Source organism: Haemorhous mexicanus, chromosome 5 (assembly GCF_027477595.1).
Source record: "Haemorhous mexicanus isolate bHaeMex1 chromosome 5, bHaeMex1.pri, whole genome shotgun sequence".
In the NCBI taxonomy this organism is placed as follows: domain Eukaryota; kingdom Metazoa; phylum Chordata; class Aves; order Passeriformes; family Fringillidae; genus Haemorhous; species Haemorhous mexicanus.
Genome location: NC_082345.1, coordinates 13704695 through 13718623, shown reverse-complemented (window position 1 = coordinate 13718623; position 13929 = coordinate 13704695). Strand labels below are relative to the sequence as shown.

The window sequence follows — 13929 nt, the reverse complement described above, 5'->3', positions numbered from 1 at the left end:
TGCTGTCTTCTGTTTTGTGGCTGCCAGTTCATGACCCATTATGTTTGCTTAATGGCTGCAGTCAACCCACTTTATTATCGCTAGGTTATTTTGGTTGAGTCATAGGAATCACTACTGCTAAAGTACTCAGAAGTTTATTCACTCAGGCTTTGATCTGAAAGCTTTCTTCTCTGCCTAGTCCATGAAACCTTTGTGCCTTTAGCTAAGGAGCGTTGCTCTTACCTTACGTGCCAGCTCACAGCTTCAGAGAGTGCTTGCTCAGCACTGTAGCTCACTGGCTGTGGCTGTGCACAGCATGGGTGTCCATTCCCTGTGCAGTCCCATGCCCCGAGGGATACGGTCATGGAAATGTCACCATGTGCAAATCTGCAGGGTGAAATATGGACTGACACTTGTATCAGCAGAGCAAACTGGAGTTCAGCCCTCAGCTGCTGAAGCATTGTTCCTATATATGAGATACTGATTTACACAAGCCTAAGCACGGTCCCCATTAAATGTTTGGGGTTGTAGCTGAGGACACATAATTCTCTGGTGCCATAAGAAATTACAGCTTGTGCAGGAGCAGTCACTAGGCAGGCACACAGGGGAGGTGACACGCAGCAGGAGCACAGCTCTGGTGTTTGCTGGGCACCTCTGGCACCTTGTGAGGTAGGAGGCCAAAGGCCAAATGCAAACCACATTCTGAGAGTGGCTATAATGCAATATCATGACAGGCCCTGCAGTTTATCTGGTCCATGGTATAAGATAAAAATGCATTAAGTCCCAACCCAGGTGGGGATGTAATCTCACAAGGACACTGCCCTAAATCTCCATCACCCAGTCAGATTTATCCTTCCATCTCCGCTTTTTTCAGAAGGGCAATTTTCTAGTAAGCCCCTTGCTATTCTGCAGCCTATTGGTGATGCTGCAAGCTGCTTCTGCTGGAACAGTACATAATTAAGCAATAATTTATATTCTATGCATGTATGCACAGAGCAATAAAGAGCTCTCAAGAGCTGTGTGCTGCTGAGGCGTTTAATCCGTGCACAGAAGGAGTTTACTGCAAAGCTGCTCCCTCCCTCCAAAAGGCTTTTGTCATCACTGTATTGGGAGGGAATTTGGTGTATTCTTTAATAATTTCATTTGACTTGGATATAATTTAAATAGTTAATGCTACACACTCCACTTTAGGATCAGACCTAATTTTATTTGTTTGTTTGATGTACCTTGAAAATAGTAAAAGCTAGTATGGCAGAGAGAAAGTAAAGATAATGTTTCACTTGTGAGATTTTTTTTTCTCCCGTAGCCCTATAATAAAGGAAAATGATGATAATTAAGTAAACAGCACTCCTTCCAAAGACATTAGTGGCCACAAGAAGCTACTAGAAATACTTTAAAAGGCAGAGATTTACATTTATTTGAAAACTGCATGGTTTCAAAGGACATCTTAAAATCCATACCTTTGCAGTTCTCTTTTTATCTACCAATTTATAAGTAATACTTGACATTTCTATATGCTTTAAAAAATAACAGAAGGTGAGTAGAGTCAGTTTTTGGGGTTGTTTACTTTGTACATCTGACAGAACAGTTTGTGAGTCATTTCTATCTGTCGGGGGGGGAAGGGAGAGAATGAACATCATTCTGTTAGATGCGAAGGAAATTATTTCCAAATCATGAGACAAATGATCTGTAGGAGGAGGGTCCCAGAGATGGGCTTGGTGCCCAGTTCATTTTAAGTACTGGCTTTTTGGATTTCTCATGCCTTCAAATTGGTGATGTCTCCTTCAGGTTCCAGTCAGACACCTCTCTAATAATAAGGATGAGGGTGTTTAGATGTAGTTCCTGCCAACAGGGTCTGTTTATGCCTTAGCACCATGAAGGTTCCCCTTCATCTGCAGTACATCTGAGAAAGGCACCAGTTCTTGTCTCAAGACACCACAGACCTTGGGAAATCCCTCAAGCTCTGTCACTCTGGAAGTTGAGCCAGGTGTATGGGTGAAGGACGTGGCTTCTGACATGGTTCAAGGGGATACTAGCATCAGGGAAAATTCAAACAGATTTGCTATGGCTGATTTGACCCTGTTTGTGTTTAAATCAGTTCACTCACAAGCAGTTTTGGTCTCCCCTGGAGGTGAGGTTTAAAAACTGTGGAGGCATTGTAGACCCTCACATAGCTGGGCTGATTGGAAAGAAAGGGACATTTACAAAAAAGAAAAAATTAATTCCTTGCAGCAGAGGCCCATGGCATGCTTGCTATAATCATGCTTGAAAATAGCAAAGGGCTCTGACTCATAATCCACATGGAATTAGGCTTTGACCAACACTGACATTACCTTTCCCTGCCATCCCACTTCAGACCATGTCTACCCCTACAGCAAGGATGGCAGGACCCCAATCTTATATACATACATAGCAAATAAGTTCATCTCTGTCCTAAAAAACCTTCCAATCTAAATGAAAGGGACATTCAGTGTAATTTTTAATATTATTCTTTAATATATAAGAAAGACAGGCACAAGATAACCAAGAGGTATTTAGTAGCTCAGGTTCTCAAACCACTTACAATCATCAACCCCTTAGCAGGACAGGGACTGTCAGAACCAGGCCAAGATGAAGGGAGGCTACCTGACAAGGAGTCAGGATGGAGGTTTGACTACATGTCAAACAGCAGTTTCTGTGGCACAGACACAGCTTTACATGAAATTTCATCTCTCACTTGATTGAAGCATTTTGCAGTGACACGTGAATTACCCGTCAAAAATCCCACTGTTGCTGTGTCTCATTCATTAGGTTTCACTTTGAAGGATAAAGTGTAAATCCCAACACAAAGAACTTTGTGAGTTCTGCTCCCCCCAGCTGCTGAAGGACATGGCCTTTATTTCTCTGTGCAGCTCATGTACCAGTGAGCTCTTATTGACACCTGCCATTCACATTTTGTGCCAGGGCCAGCCATCAGGTCTGGTATGTGCTTGGACCACAGCTATGGGGAGTGTTTTTCACAAAGAAATTAAAGTTTGTGTCAGTGCAGTTTCCAGGGGATCTAGGGCATTAGTGCACATGAACTTGGGAGGAAACTGCAGAAGGGGAGGAAACTGGGGAGAAAAAAGATTATAGGGTAGGGAATGCTCATGACTTCCTGCAGTCCTGCTGCCTCTGAAGCATTGTGTCTGTAGTGCAGAGTGTCATGGGCAGCACCAACAGCCTCCCTCCTCCTGCCACCTCAGCTTCACGTCTTACCTGGACTAGCTGAGGCTTCCTTTCCACTGGGTAAGCTCAGGTTCTGCATCCCTTTTACCCATGACTCCTTCACTACAATGGCCAACAACAATGCAATTTACAAGGATGATCTTTTGTGTTGTGACTGCCAGTTCATGAGGAAAAGCTATTGAACAGTCATGAGGTAGGAACCTTACTTGGTTTTCATCAGTAGCCTTCCTGGTGAGAGGCCAGATTAACTATAAGCAGGAACTTCCTTGCTTGGCTGAACACAAGCAACACATAGGACTCATAAAATGGCCATAAAGATTTTTCTAGATGGAGTAAAATGGCATTTTTTGTGTCTGCAATGAACAGTGCTAGAGAGACAGATAAGTCTGTGTTGTACAAGACATCCTGCAGAAGCACTGGGGGGTGACAGGCTGAGGACTGCTCTGCACTCTGTGACATTGTGCACGGCAGTCATTATTTGTCATCATGTGTTAGCACATTCTCCAGAAATGGGCCAGGTTTTTTTTTAGAGAAGTCTCATGCTTGTGATTTCCTTAGTTCTCTAGTGTTGTTACTTGCCCCTCTTTGTTGTTCTTTTGTTAAGGGCAGAATACCCTCAGCAAGGTGGAGTGCCAATATACTGGGCACTGCTCAAATACAAAGAGTAAGCAACACTCATTGCACTGAAGAGCTTGTGAACAAAACAGCCAAGACAAAGCGTGAAAGCATGGGGAGTATTTGAAATCCAAAGTTATTTCCTTCCCTTTTGTACTTAGCAAATGCAGCTTTAGTCTGGCCACACAGATTTTCCCACCCACCTCTCTTAACAATCTTATATTCTGAGAGAGCAGAAATTACCATGTTCTTACTAGCAAAAAAAGGTCTTCCCTGTCATTTTCTAACCGCAACCATTTGAAATGAGCCACAGAGCTCAGTTCAGAGCACAGTGCCTCTGAGGCATCATTTCTTCCCCAATCCCACAATGTTCTAGTCATTCTGACAGAGCACAGGGAACAACTGCATTCCTGTCAAACGTCTTCATATTACTGAATAACTTAAGTGACATTGTAAAACATGGAAAGGACATGTGGTTTTTAATCAAACAACCTGATTTTTGACTAATGGATTGTGGGATGGTGGCCTCCCCATTTATTCTACTCTGTGCTTTGAAGTAGTATGGGACAGCACCAGAGCCTGTGATCTCACTAGGCTTTTGCAAGAATCCAGATCACTGATTGCAGACTGCTGGGGTGCTGGTGGGACGCAAGAAGACTGTTTTGAATGAAATAGGCGTAGTACCTACTGCAGCAGCTTACTGGTCCTCACTGGTGCCCAGTGGCACTCCCATAATATGAATATATGGGTATATGAATAACCTGGGCCATGTGGCAGCTGTACATGGCATTAGCAGAAGCACCTGACCTTTACAGCAGAGACTATCTACAAGTGATATTCCAAAATACAGTGGAGAAAAAGCCATCCAAACATGCTAAGCAATGATCAGAAGAGGGAACCATAACAGTGATCTCACTGCAGGTCCATTATAGAGATTTGCCAGTAGATTCAATGCCTATGTGATGTTCCTGCTAAATAAAGGAAGTGGATATAATGGTAAGTCCACACATTTCGGTGATGTGGGTATGTTCCTGCAAAAGCTCCCAGTTTCTGAACAGAATTCCATGGGAATTCACCAAATCATCTTACCTCTGTGTTCAGAATGGGGAGGGTCAAATTCATTTATTCAATGTAACTGCAACTGAAAAGAGAAAAGGAGTAGAGAGAAACAACAGCAAAAGTGTTGCAGAAGAGAAGCAGAGCCAGAGCAGGAAGGAGTAGAAGGAAGCAAGGACATCCATTAAGCAGAAGACAGGAGCTTGTCATTGAAACTGGGCAGATTGTGACTCCTTTGAAAGATTATGCTGATTTAGGGATGGGACCAGGAAGAAGAGGACACTCCTCACCAGCAGCTGTAAGTGAACAGATGCAGGACATGCTGCACAGGTAGCACATGTCACACGCTACTGATCCATGCATGAACAGAGGGAGGACACACAGGACTGACTGTGTGTGTCCTGGAGGCTGCCCTCTGTGCCCAGGGCTCTCCAGGCAATTCAGAGAGGCCCACAAAGGGAGGAATTAAAGAAGAAAAATAAAGTACCAACTTCACGCTGATGTGAGTCGTTATCTCTTGTGGCAGGTGTGTAGCATCTGTATCTATCCATTATTTGGTGTGTGGGTGGCAATTGTGACATTTCAGGAGCTCAGAGTTTAGCTTCGATGAAGCTGGAGGCCAAAGATCAAAATGAGACTCATCTGGGTGGGATAAAGTTCAGCCTCATCTGATATGTGTGTCTTTCCATAACACCACCTGACAGAGTTAGAAAGTTTGTTCTCACTGTGTTCTCAGGAAGAAATAAGAAATAAAATATTGCTGCAGAGATGGAAAACAAGAACAAGAATATTTTGAAGATTTCAGCAATGTGGCAGAGGGCATCTGGATTGAAACTGGAGTCATGCAGAGGGCAGAATCTGAGTTTTGTGAAGGATTTAAAGATTTTTTTTTTTAGTGATATTTAAAAGGAGACTGTATAATGAAAAATTCTGTATTTTGATATAAGAAAAGCTTGAAGAAAATCTCCCACATAAGTTCAAATGTACATTTCAACAGAGCCAGAACATGACAAGTATATTGCAATATTCTATAAGGCCTATCACTGAAAAATTGGAATGAAACAAAAAATTCAAGGTTATTTTCCCTCCCAAAAATGTCAAAACAAGATTATTCATTCTGTATTTACTCTGAAAAGCAAAGTTTCAGAAAAATCAATGGTTCCATGGAGCATTCTGGTTCCCAAAGGAGTACTCATAATGAAAAAGTGTTCCTGTTGAAGTTTCTCCATACAGCTCTGTTCAGCAGCAGATCAATATTCAGGGCTCTGGTGGCGCTCAATTCTTTCTCCATGTAGCCTCCAGACTAAGCCACTCTATACAAATGTCTTCCCTTAGGCACTTCCTTACGGCTTGCACCAGCTCTTCTCATGCAGCTTGGAAGGGGTATGCCTATCACTCTTCTAACTTCTCTTTGTTTTTTTCCTCCCTCCTTCTCCCCTTCCCACTCTCCTCCAGGAACCTTCTGCATCATTTCACTGTGCACGTGCGTGGCTGGAATCAACTTTGAGCTCTCCCGCTACCCCCGCTACCTGTACGGACTGCCCGACGACATCAGCCATGGCTATGGCTGGTCCATGTTCTGTGCGTGGGGGGGCCTGGGCCTCACTCTGATCTCTGGCTTCTTCTGCACTCTGGCCCCTTCTGTCCAACCTGTCCCCAGGACCAACTGCCCCAAATCTAGACCTGAGAATGGGACAGTGTGCTAAAACAAATAGCAAACAATACACACACACACAAAGACATATATATATATATATATATATATGCCTAAGTATGCCTATACATGCATATATATGTATATATAACTATATATATATAAAATCTCAAATTAATGCCAGTGCCAAGGTAGAGCTGAGTCCAACATGGCACTCACATCTCCACTGGACTCTGTGTTGCTTCATTTCTTTCTCACAGTGATGGGAAAGCTTTTCTCTCACATGGCTCTTCATCCAACTCTTAACTTCAGCATCATACCTTAGAGGTCAAATGAACCTACAGTTGCACCTACCTACTGCCATTTGGGAGGGGGAACCGGGGATCCATGTGGGGAATCTGGAACCAGAATCTGTACAGGACATGGTGGGGGCAGAAGCATGGGGGGGAATGACACAAAAAGCGTGTCCATTGCAGCCAGAAGGGAAAATGTAAACAGCAAGTAAAATGAAGCATTTGAGCCACTTCAACAACATACCTCCTCAAGGCCATTCTCAGAAACCCACCCACGTTCTTTTTCTTTCTTAAAACGACAGAAGTCGTGTCATTGGTTTTGGGGTTTTGTTGTGGTTTTTTTCTCCTTAAAACGCAGAAAACAAAATGGACAGAATGTGTGAGGAAAAGTAGAAAAGCATTTTCTCTTTGCCTGCCAAACTTTAGAGAGAAGCAAACAAGTGAAAATAATAACGATAATAATAATAAAAAAATCTAAGAAAATAAAACCAGAAAACAATAAAAATCTCCAGGAGGACATCTCAGCGGACTTTCCAACAATGCGGTTTTAATCTTCCAGCTGCCTTACATCCAGGCTCACAACTGAGGCTGAACTGCTAATGTAAATGCAGCAGAAGGCCTTTTGAAAATGCTGTGATACATGTGTGTATAACTTTTTCTTCCCTCTTGCTTTATTTATTTTTTTTAACAAAAAGAAAAATTTAAAACATTGCAATGTGATTGTCCACCAAACCATCCATGCTGTGTTTGTGGCCCAAGACTGAGGCACCGCAACGGCAGAAGCGTGAGGAAAGCCGTCAGGTCGGAGACAGTGCGTCTTCTCTGGTGGATTTCAGCAGTTGTTTTTTTTTTTTAACGGAGCTTCTGAGAGTTCAGGATGGTGGATCCAGGGGAAGACTGACCAAGGAGAAGGGAGGTGGGGGAAGGCCTGGTAGCTGTTCTTCCCAGGGATTTGATGGAATGGGATTTCATCAAGTTTCCGGTTTGGATGTTTGAGACAACTGAGCAAAAGCCATTGTGGAGGAGGAAAAGGGAGCTAATTTCTGTAGAAGGGAAGTAAGAGATGCCTCTCATTGTGTTCATGCCAAATAAGACCTTCCCACATCTTGTCTTTGGAAACTGCCCCAATTCAATGGACATCTCCTCTCTCCATCTGGGACAACTGTGTACAGATGGATGTGAAAGGGTCAGATGCAGAGAACAGAGATCCATTTCCCATGAGCTTAAGCATTGTATGATATAACTGTGAATCTGCAAATGAAACTCTCTCTCTTTTTTTGGTCTTTCTCTTTTTCCTGCTACTCCTCTTCCTATTGTCTCCTTTTTCCTTCCCTCTGCTCTTCCCGTTGTTCAGGTCATAGGTCCCAGAAGAGCTAAACAAACAGCTAAGTCTGGAGAGGTGGCTGAAGGCCATTAGAGGAAGAAAAGCTTTTTGGCTGTGAGGACAGTGGGTCCTTGCAAGGTACCAGTGGCTGAGTGGAAGGTAGGGAAGAAGGGCCAAGGTTTTAGCCAAGGGACTCTGAAGAACGATGACTGAATTGCCATGTACAAAAGTGAGGGCACCACTGACAAATATGCAGGCAAAGGGAGACAGGAAAAGAAAAAAGGTCTCCCCAAAACCAATCCAACCCAACATGCTCTTAATTCAGGGATAGTACCAGCAATCCTTTCTTACCTGATAGCTGCATGATATAGTTCCTCATTAGTCAATAAAAAGTAATCCTCTCCATCTAAAATATCTACCAGGAGAAGAAGCCTGGGCCTGCTGCACAGAAATGCAGGCATTAATTTCCAGGTCATGCCATTTACACAGCTGGCAAGAAACAGTATTGCTTGGTTTAAAAATATCCAGCTAACAAATAACTTCTACACATGTAGTTGTATTACAGTGCTCAGAGAAATGAAGTTTCTGGAGGGTTTGTTGGAATAGAGTAGATTTGGGTTTCTTCCAGTCTTGCTCAACCACCTAGCTTTTGTTTTCTGTTGTCTACAGATTTCCCAAACATACCAGTGCCAGCTGCTAAGTCAGTGTGTTTCCACTGAAGTGCCATCCCTGTCAACTGAAGTTTCACAATTTCATTTTACATTAGATGTGACCGGAGAAATTACTTATTTATTCGAGTTGAAAATACAAGCCTTTTGAAAAACCTTCCTTTTTAAGCAGATTGGTTTATTTATTTTTTTCTGGGAAGGTTTTCAAATAGAGTGGTTTTGAAAAGTTTTGAAATCATTTGACTGTGCAAGTGCCTACTTGGTAAGGAGGTTGATGAATTACCATTGAATAGAAGAAGGAAATTTAAAACAAAAATAGCCTTGGAGAGCTAAATGAAGGCTGAATGCAGAAAACCAGTAACTGGAAACCAAAAAAGACCTAGTAAAAAATTGTTCATTTCTTCAAAGCATGAAACATTTTGGAAAAAACCCCAACTTATTGGTAAGAAATTATACAGCTGCTTAATTAAAACAGTTTGCTTTGAATGCAAACTTTCTTCCTCCTCTGCAGTGCTGAATGTGATAGGAAAGGTGTTTCATGTAAATACAGATATCTGGAGTGACACAGGTAAGCCAGAGTCACAGAGGTACCTATCTGGAGTCTATCATCAGGCCCTGTGGCAGGCAGAGCAGTACAGCAGCTCCTGTGATGATGTATCCTTGTGTGGTCCTCGAGTGTTCACAGGGTGTATTCTACAGATACAGTTTTGAAAGAGGTACAGCAGTAAGATTTAAAGAAACTGAAGTAATTTTGCTGTTTGATGGATTTTCAAAGGTTTCCTTTTCTTCTGCAGCTGGCATAAAACCAGTTTTGCCTTGATGAAGTATTCTCTGATGGTGTTGGTTTGCAAGCTGTATATAAGCCTCTGTGTCTGTCTGTGTGTGACAGTGGATTATGGTTATTTTATTAACAACAGAAAAGTGTTGACCCTGAATCTTTGGGCCAGTTCTGTGATTTTCCACTTGCTCTAGCATAGTGTCTGTAAGGCCTGTGTGGCTATGAAGCATCTTAAAATATATGTGAATGTCTGAAGCAGCAGGTGATTATGTCACCTTAATCTCCTGCTGGATCCCCAAAAGAACCATTTATCCAAGCACCAGTTCTCTCATCACTGCTTTAAGTAAGGGCAGAATCTCTTTGGGAGATTGTGAATTTCCCCTCTGTGGTTCTCAAAGACCTGGCAGGAGTCCTGTGTGCTTCCATACCCCTGAATGGGGGTCACAGCCCCACCACGCCTTCTGAGTGCTCAGATTTGTCTTTAGGGCAGGGTTGATCCAGAATACATCCAGATGTAAATTTGTGAAGGTTAATGTCTCCATCTCTCCTAAGATGAAGCACACTTACAGCTACTATGAGTTTCTGCTTTTTGGGGGAGGCTTTGAAGTATCTTTCTGAACAGAGATTGAAGCTTTTTCACTAGGGTGTGGTTTCTTAGTTGGAGAAGCAGCTAATTAGAAATCTGTTATCAGTGATCCCAGCATTAAGGGGCTTGACCCTGTCCCTCAGATCTGCTCTGGCCAAGTGCCTAAGCATGTGCTTTACTTGGAGCATGTGACTAATCCCCTTAAATTTGGTTGACTATTCATACGCTTAAAGTCCATAATGTGCTTTCTTGGATGACATTGAGCTTCCTGCAGAGTCCAGCCCATGTTCTTCTTTTCCCGTCCTTCCCCTGTAGATAAGGTGACACTCTGTCCTAGCCTGAGCAACCAGTATGTTCTTGGTCTCCCTTTCTGTGAGGTGGAAATGCAGGATCCATATTTAGCAGGCTTTTTGCCACATGTAGCCTTTCATGTTGCACTTCTGGGACCCCAAATCTCCATGTCCCAGAGACCACAGAGCCACTGGAGTGCAGTGAGCACAGATACTCTAAAATGCCCATCCTAAGGATGCAGGATGAATTGGTTCAACACACAGTGATCTGCAGGCTGAGGTTTTGTGTGTAGTGACTCAGTTGTGTTGCCCTGTGACCCTAAGGAGTCATCTGCAGGGGTTCTGCTGTCTGTCCCTGCTGGAACACTGTACACCTGAAGGGGCACTGGGGCAGGAGCACATGTGCCCTGTGTCCTCTGTCCTATAGGATAGGTGTCCTATTGGACACCTCCTTCTTCAAACTAAAGCTGTTTGTGTGTTAAATTTCCTAACTCATATTAGCTGCCTGTATATATCATCAATCCCTTCTTCCTCTCTGCAAACACACAACCGATCTTTCCTCATCTAAACAGTACAATCCCTCCAATTCTTTTTCTAGTTGGGCTTTTTTTCTTCTACCCCAGGGACAGTCACAAGTGGATCACAAACCACCAGTGACCAGAGCAATTTCTTTGAAATACTGCTTTTGAAAAATTGTCATTACTTTTTAAAATGTTATTCCAGCTGCAATAACAAATGGAAGGGGGAAAAAAAAGCATCCTCAGAGTCCCCTAAACAGAGGATCCTTATCCTCCCAGGAGTGAATTGTGAGAGTGCAGGTATTCTGCTTTCCTGTGGATGCAAGTCATTTGGGACCATTTTTAGCTATGGCACGTTAGCTGTGCAGTTCAATGGATGGTGAAAAAAGCAAAGTTGGTGAAGGAAGGGATTGATGTGCAAGGGCTATTTCAGCTTCCCAAGCATTCCTGGAAGACTGTGTCTCCATGGCTGTCCATTTACCCACTGTGCAGCGCCTCTGAATCAGGCTCATCCCTGGAGCTCCACTGATAAGCAGAGCTCAGAAGAAAATCACTGTAATCTGTCCTTAATTCCTGAGTGCCACGCTAACTGCCAGCAGCGAAATGGAGGGAAAATAATATGTTACCAAGTATAGCTTAAATAAAGACATGCATTATTTGGGCTCTTTCTTCTCTGTGTCTCTACATAGCCCTAGAAGGGCTACAGGAGTGCTCAGGCACATTCACACGAACCACCACTGCATTTTCTTGCCCCCAGGTTTCCCACTCCTTCCTGGTCCAAACCACTGTGCTCATCCAGCCAGCAAGGGAAGACTCAAGGTGAAAAACTGAGACAGCTCTGAATGATTGCCAGGCACCAACGGCAGACAAAGGCTAAAAAGTGGGCATGAAACAAAAACAGCATGTAAAGATTAGCGACAGATGAATTTCCAAGGTCAGGAAACAAAGTTCAAAAAAACCTAAAGTTTGATTGCTAACTCCAGGCCAGATCCATAAAATCTTGATTCTGCCAGTCTAAGGTGAAAACTCAAAAACCAGGGCTTAGCTCAAAACTTATAGTCCACTGTTTCCAGACATAGCCAGGAATATAATGCAACAATTCCATAGTCTGTTGAGGTTCATGGAAAGCTCAGATGCCTTAGAAAATATTTTAGTGTTGTCTTGGTTAACACTGAACATGAAATGTGTGCTTACACACTCACAATATCTATTCCTTGGCTTTAGAAAGAGAGTCATCAGATGCTACCTCCCCTCCCTCCCTGCCATCCCCCCAGTTCAACTAAGGGTTTCCATCCTGTATGCCCCACTAATACCCCAATCATACAGCCTTCTTCAGAGCCATAATTATTAATTGCAACATTTTGACAACAAATGCTGCTGGTACCAGGGGGCTCTGACAAGCTTCATGTTGACATCAGTTGGAGAACTGTAGCCTGATACAGTGCTGTCAATTTAATTGCAGTAGGCTTTGCACAAGTTTAGGATTTAACTTGAGAAAGAGTCTGGACAACTGCCTCAATATAGGCCACAAGAGGGAAATTAAATTCTGGTCACCTCCAGTAAAGCACTCCAGAATCACAGATCAATTGTCCTTCCCTTGTTCAGGGAAGACTTTCAATGAAAATATCAGTCTCAGATAGGTTATCTCCAGGGGAAAGTGGGAGACTGAAAAAAAGGAGACCCAACAGCAGTTGCTTCAAAACTGGTAGAATTCTGTGAGGATAATCCAATGTCACCCTCAGCATCAGCAGCAGGAATTGTCATTCCGTTCTAGAACTGCACTTTTGTATTGTTCCTTTGCTGATTAACACTCCTGCACATGGCAAAAAGTGACTTCCAAAGTTTTCTTGCACAGGGTGTGTTCATGTGGGCACCCTCACTCCCTTCTTTCCTTAAACACGCACACATGCATATCCCACATGATGTGGATGCCAGGAACCTGTAAAAGTGTCCAACATAGAGAGAAAATACATAGGAAAATGCAGCATAATTGTTCTCTGTTCTTTTATACTTAACTCAGGAGCTGCAATGCAATTCAGATGCCATCTGTGTCCCTGTAAGGTTGTGCAAGCAGATCACATACGAAATTTCTGCTGGAGATGCATGAGGAATCACGATATAACTGGGATAAATCTGGTATTTTCCATCAAAAAGTATTTGGATATTTAAGGAAGAGATACTAATGTATCCCCTCCAAATCACAAATGTTTATGATCCCCTAACTAACAATCCCACTGTGCCAGGAGGCAGTGCCATGGCAGGACACTCCTGAGCCTGCAGAGGGCTTGAGCAGGCTGTTGGCAGTGTGAAGGCTGTGGTTAAAGCTCTGGGCACAGCCGGGAGCTTCACATCCTGGGGGTCTGAGCCCTACCTGTGGCAGCAGGACACAGGAATATCTCTGTAAAGGCAGATCCTTCAAGTGGCCTTGTTACTTGCCAGCGGGTCAGAAATACTCAAGCAGCAACAGTGATTCTGCAGTAGGTGAGATAAAGAGTAAAGCCTTCAAAAACCTGTGGGTTGTGCCCCAGTTTCAAAATGATGTCGACTCCAAGGAGTGTGAATCAGTCGTGGCTTAGTCTCCTGGGGCCAGATACACAAAACAGCTTCAGCATCCAATTCCTCTTTAGATAGTGAATAAAGCACTAAATGCTTTTGGTGCCTAATATTTTTTTAAAAACTTATACGGTCCTAATTTGCTTAAGCTCTCATGATGTTTTATCTCAAGAAGAGTTTTCTTCTGGCTGTAAAGCATAAGGCTGTATTTTTTTTTTTCAAAGAGTTATTCATTAACAATATAGATCATAAGAAAAAGGTTTGAGTAATCAGAATAACAAAAGTGCAGCCTTAGACTATTCAGTTAGAGTGTACTGAATTATTTATAACTCCTGGGCACCAACAGCAATCACAGATATCTAATTTAAACTGTTACTATTTTTACTTAGCAATTTCCATCACTTAGAG

General features: G+C 42.9%; 1 protein-coding gene across 1 annotated transcript in view; it reads left to right on the top strand.

Annotated features, from left to right (window-relative positions):
• TMEM178B (transmembrane protein 178B) overlaps positions 1-11629 on the top strand; it is a 213430-nt gene extending 201801 nt beyond the window's left edge. Inside the window, exon 4 of the mRNA XM_059845939.1 lies at positions 6313-11629. Within this exon, the coding sequence (XP_059701922.1) occupies positions 6313-6563 (251 nt within the window). The 3' untranslated portion in view covers positions 6564-11629. The remainder of the gene's footprint in view (positions 1-6312) is intronic.
• The last annotated feature ends 2300 nt before the right edge of the window (positions 11630-13929 follow it).